Source organism: Chenopodium album, chromosome 15 (genome assembly GCF_948465745.1).
Source record: "Chenopodium album chromosome 15, dcCheAlbu1.1, whole genome shotgun sequence".
In the NCBI taxonomy this organism is placed as follows: Eukaryota; Viridiplantae; Streptophyta; class Magnoliopsida; order Caryophyllales; family Amaranthaceae; genus Chenopodium; species Chenopodium album.
In genome coordinates, this window is record NC_137848.1 from 1,531,082 (window position 1) to 1,536,687 (window position 5,606).

The 5,606-nt window shown below is 33.5% G+C and overlaps 1 protein-coding gene across 1 annotated transcript; it reads left to right on the forward strand.

Moving 5' to 3' along the window:
- Positions 1–3,026: 3,026 nt before the first annotated feature.
- LOC145583447 (kunitz-type trypsin inhibitor alpha chain-like) lies at positions 3,027–3,647 on the forward strand. Its single transcript, XM_081640681.1, has 2 exons — positions 3,027–3,471; positions 3,580–3,647. The coding sequence occupies exons 1-2, from the start codon at positions 3,027–3,029 to the stop codon at positions 3,645–3,647; spliced, it is 513 nt and encodes a 170-aa protein (XP_081496807.1).
- The last annotated feature ends 1,959 nt before the right edge of the window (positions 3,648–5,606 follow it).

The following is a 5,606-nucleotide window of genomic DNA, read 5'->3' on the forward strand; positions in this document are numbered from 1 at the left end:
AATGTGGTTTAGATGGAATAAGTCACAAATACACTATCGCCTCCTTACTACCAAACATTGTAGGTACATAGTATGAATGACAAGACCCCGTACTATAAACATATCAAAACCCTAATCCTTTTGAGATTGGAATCAAGATATCTACGAGAGTTATAATCCCACAATTTATCAATAAAATCATTGTTTCTGTATATTGTTCTCCCTCTTTATTTGTATAATGCAGGTTTAAATTTTTACGGTTTACAAATTGGCACGCTCAGTGGGACAGTTTTCTCACTTCATCTCCTTTCTCCAAGTTTCAAAATTCTAAAGGAAAATTTTCGAGACCAAGTTGCATCCGATGTAAAATCTTCACAACAGGACTCGAGGGGGCATTTGTTGACACATAAATTTTGTTAATATTTAGGTGTAAAATATATACTACCTCCATTTTTTTTAGTTGATACATTTTGACTTTAGCACTCATATTTTGTGATTTATACGTATTGAAAAATATAATCATGTGGGGTCTTGTTAGATTCATCGCAAGATATATTTTAAATATACCAACTTTTTATAATTTTTGCTTTTCGGTAATTAAAGATACTAACGATTGAAATTGTGCATTGACAAACGTGACTAAAGAAACGTGTCAACTAAAAAGAAACGGAGGAAGTATAAATTAGGAGATAATATAAAAAAAACATTAGATATTATCTTCAAGATCTCGTAGAATATATAACCATTTTAATCCATTTTAGGTAGATTATAGATGCAAAATTGCTAAAAAAAATTAGATTAGAGAAATTTATAGCACCGATGCTTTTATTTTTTTGAACAGGAATAATAATATCATTAAATAATAGCCATACGGCATCTATAATAATAAAGATATGTAAACCACATATTTAGAGAAAATATCATAACTTTTATGATTAAAATCATAACTAATTTGCATATTTTGCATAACTTATACTCCATCGCTTCAAGCTTGACGCGAGCAATGATTTTCGATGTCTGTTCATCTTTCCAAATTGAGACCTCCGCAATCTGCGCTGATATTTTGATCGATCAGTTGATGACAAATCCGAAACCCATAAGAATCCAAATCACCTTCCCAATTATTTTAGGAACTCAAAAAATAAAATTCCCATCCATGGATGATAATCAAAATCCCAAAAAATTTTAAAAAAAAACCCATAAAATTGGGACAGACACTTACAGATAGAGAGAAGAAAGCAAGACAAACAAACCAAAATGTACAACAAAACAAAAGAACTAAATTGAAATAAAGAAAAAGGGTCGAAAATTGTCTAATTTTAGAAGAAATTAGACTATTTTCGGCCTACATGGCCAAAAAAATTAAAACCCTAAAAGAGAGAGGAGAGAGAAGAGGGAAAAAGAAAAAAAGGGGGGCGGCATAAATCTTTAATCACTTATGAAAACTTATAGCACCGATGGTCTTTAAGAGATTCTAAAGAAAAAATTTGTTACTAATGAGAATGTACATATGTATATGACTGTACTATTAAGAAATACCTTTTTTTTTTTGTTTGAAAATTTGGTTTATTATGTGGTAGACATGTTTTGGATACATTACAAGAGTCATATTTTTTTTGGTTGATTTTTTTTTTTTTCAAAAACTATTTAATCAAATCCATAATTTGAGAGAAACCATCTAGTAAAAAAACATTTTAAGAAGCTAACGAATAAAAAGTAAAATGTTGTAAGGATTTTCACTGTTGACTAATTTTTCGGGCGTTGACCGATCACAAGATCTTTAAGAAAGCTTCTTTCCTTTTTATTTTTATGATGTTGAACTTTTGGGAAGTTGTTGAGTTTGGCGAATGTTGGTTTTCAAGGAGGTAAAGCTACTTTTGAGGTGGTTGGGGGATTTTTCGAGTTGGTGGGAGTAGCTTCGAGTTACAAGATGGTGATTTTTGGGATAAGTGGTGGTGATCGGTTTTGGGGTTGGGGCGGTTTCAGCATAGTGGGGGCGGTTTCGAATAAGTTGTGTTGATTTTTGGATTAAAAATAGACGGACGATTTTGAGGGTGTTTTGAGGTGGTTCAACGCCAAGAAATTAGGTCAATGGTGGAGACCTCATATTTTAGATAACAGGCCTCAGATTCTATGAAATTAATTAGGCCAAATCATCAAATGAAGAGACTGCCTCCAAGGGTGTCTCTTGAGCCAATTTTATATTAGTGGTCATAGTTATACACTTGTTTTTTTCATGTTGCTATAATTTACTTTCTCAGCGACAACAAATGGTCCAAGTATTTAATTTTTCTTTTGTCAACTTCAGTACTACAAAAAAATAAGTATAAAAATCATGTAAAATATATGCTTGTAAATTTCTATTTATGACGACATGATTCATGTCATACTATCTTCCAAATCTTATATTCCCTCCGTTCCTGAAAAAACGACTCTTTTGAGTTGATTTCACGGGTATTAAAAAAGTTAAACAAAAAGAAGTAAAAGTATATTGGAAAGATAAATTTACATGGGGTTTGTAAAAAAGTAGAGAGAGAAAGTATTAAATGTATATAAAAAAAAGAAAATCTTATATAGGGAAGCTAATTTTGCACAAATATTGTTGTAAATTGGTGGGTATTTTAATGCAAATGAATTGATCATATTGGGACTAAAATTAGGCCAAAAGGGTCGAACTTTTGGAGACGAAGGGAATAATACTGTATTACAAACTATTTCCCATTTCCCAATAATGTTGGACCCAAATCCTATAATACAGTAATACACTCCACCAAAAAAAAAAAAAAAAAAGAGAAAATACTGTATTACAGACTATACATTTTTTTGAAACCAGTATTACAGACTATACATTGACAATCTAATTACAAAAAAAAAAAAACCTGTTACGCTTATTTGTAAGGACCCAAAATAAAATAAAAATAAACCTGTATTTTCAATACAATTCTCTATAAATAGCATCCTTCTATTTCAGTTCCTCATCAACCCACAAAACTCAACAAAAGAAAACAATATAAACCCTAGCAAAAGTGATTCACCAAAATAGAGAAATGGCTTCATTTCTCCTCCCAGTTGCTGCAGTTACTCTTCTTCTCTTCGTTCTGGCCCCTGTTTCTAGTGTCGCCGGCCCTATCCTAGACGCGGACGGCGACCTAGTCAAAAACGGGGGAAGCTACTTCATCATCCCACGCTTAATAGGCACTGGTGGCCTAGTCTTGACAAAAGGTAACTCGTCGTCACCATGCCCTCTTTTAATCACCCAACAACTCTACAGCGATGGCTTACCTGTATTAATGTCTTCCCCTTTGAGAATTGGGTTTCTTATGACCTCTATGCCAATTCAATTCTACTTTAATCGTGAGTACGCCACTTGCAACAAAGAGTTACGGTGGTGGGTAGCCGAGGAAGACGAAAACAATAATTCGTACGTTCTTGTTGGTGCTGATGGTAAATTTAAGGACACTTATGCATTCAAAATTGAAGAAGCTAAAACTGGTAAGTACGTGTATAATATAAAGTTTTGTCACACAATTGAGTCCAAATTATTTAGGGTTTCGGAAATGGAGTGTAACGATGTTACATTTGCTAACGACCTTTTGGCAGTCGTCCCTAATTCTCCATATCCTTTTACTTTCGTGAAAGCTGTTCCAAAGTTAGCTTCTTATGTTTAATTAAGTTGATTTGGCACTTGTCTATGTAAGATGTAACTGTGTATCGGTGTAAGTGCAAGTGGTATTATGTGGCTATATATATATATTATATAGTCCACGCATAAATAAATTCCTCCTCTAGTTTATGAATTTTTCATAAACGGAGTTGAGTTATGTAATTTTACTCTCTCTCTTTTAATCATGTATTATTACTCTTTTTCTTTTCGTATATATTTATATTCTGTCGATTAATATAATTTTTGGGTTGGGAGATGAGGATCAAAATCTAAACCCAAATTCTAATTAGATAATCTATACGATATGTACATCAAACAACTTGCAAAGGGTACCATAGTACCAAACCCATTCGCAAAATAAGCACGCATGCTCCACAAAACGTTGCTCGTAACATATTTACTTAAGTGATGAGCATGCAAAATTACTACATATTGAAATTAAAAATATAAGTGTAATTGCAAAATTATGTTGAGCAATATAAAATTCCAAGGATGGAAAAATCACGAATGAATTCTTCTTAAATTTCTAGTATGGTTGTTGCATAATCCAATTGTAAACAAAATGTTAAACAATGTTAGCGTATATTAATAAAAAATAATTAAGCTTGAATAATAACTATAATTAAGTATAAAGTTTCTATGTGGCTGGTCACACCGTGCGGCCAGCCACAATTTTTTTTATTTTTTAAATTCTTTTTCTCTCTCTTCTCTCTCCGCTTTTCTTCCTCTCCAAGCCCAGAACCTTCATCTCATTTTCTCAGAGAACACAAATTTCGCAACCATCGTCGATAGTCATCTTCGTGGTTCGTTCGTCGAAGGTGGTGGTTTCGGGGGGGGGGGGGGGGGGGGTAGTGGTGGTTTGGTGACTCCGTCGTCGGAAAACAAGTTCAAGGTTTTTAAGGCCAAATTCAGCCATGAAAACTCTAGATCTAGAGTTTTCATAGTTGAATTTAGCCTTTTTAGCCATACTTGAAGTGAAATTCGAAGCCATTGTTAACTTTTTAAGGTATTTGTTCGATTAATTTTTTTTTTTCTTTTCAATGGTTTGGTTGGATCGGGGTTTGTTTGTAGGTTAGAGGCTAGTGGCAAGGTGATTGGGGCTGGGGTTGGTAATGTGGGTACGACAATTGGTGGTGTTGTTGGTTTGGTCAGTTAACGATCGAAGGTTAGATGATGGTCGTGTTGTGGCCGCCATTGTTGACGCCATTGTTGCGACTTTCGAAGATGGTTTATTGTTGTGGTGGTTGGAATTGGTGGTTAGGTGGCTACTTTAGAGGTGGAATTGGTGGTTAGGCCAGGGTTACTAGGTCCGGTTAGGGGTTACTAGGTTCGGTTATTAGGGGTTACTCGGTCCGGTCAGGGGTTACTAGGTGGGTCATGGGTTACTAGGTGGTCAGGGGTTACTTGGTTAGGGGTTACTAAGTCGGTAGTGTTACTAATTGAACAATTGGGGCCCACACACCGGAGTTTGTTGCCGGAAAGGTTAAATGGGTAGTGCTACTCTAAGTTTTTAAATTTAGGGGTAGTTTTTTTGATAAATTTTTTTACCGAGTAGTTGTTCACAAATACCCCTATTAAGCGTGTACTTTCTGACAATTTTTCCTAATAATAATCATTTTATGTTTTTGTTTGTATATTTTGAAATTATAAATTTGGTCATCTAACAATACCTTTATGCTTGAAATAGAGCAAAAATTAGAACTTAAATATTTTTCTTAAGACATGAACCAAATAAATTTCATTACATCTTTTTTTTTTTTTTTTTTACACCGTACACCATATTCCTAAATCGAATAAAAATTCCCCAACACTCTTTTTTATGGAATCCCTATTCAATTGTTATTAAGTTAGTTCAGTCCAATTCAATTTAGTTCTATTCAATTTAATAGATTATGTATAACGATAATTTTATTGCTATTGTCCAAAAAAAAGGAAAAATTAGAAAATAACACCACAAAATTGT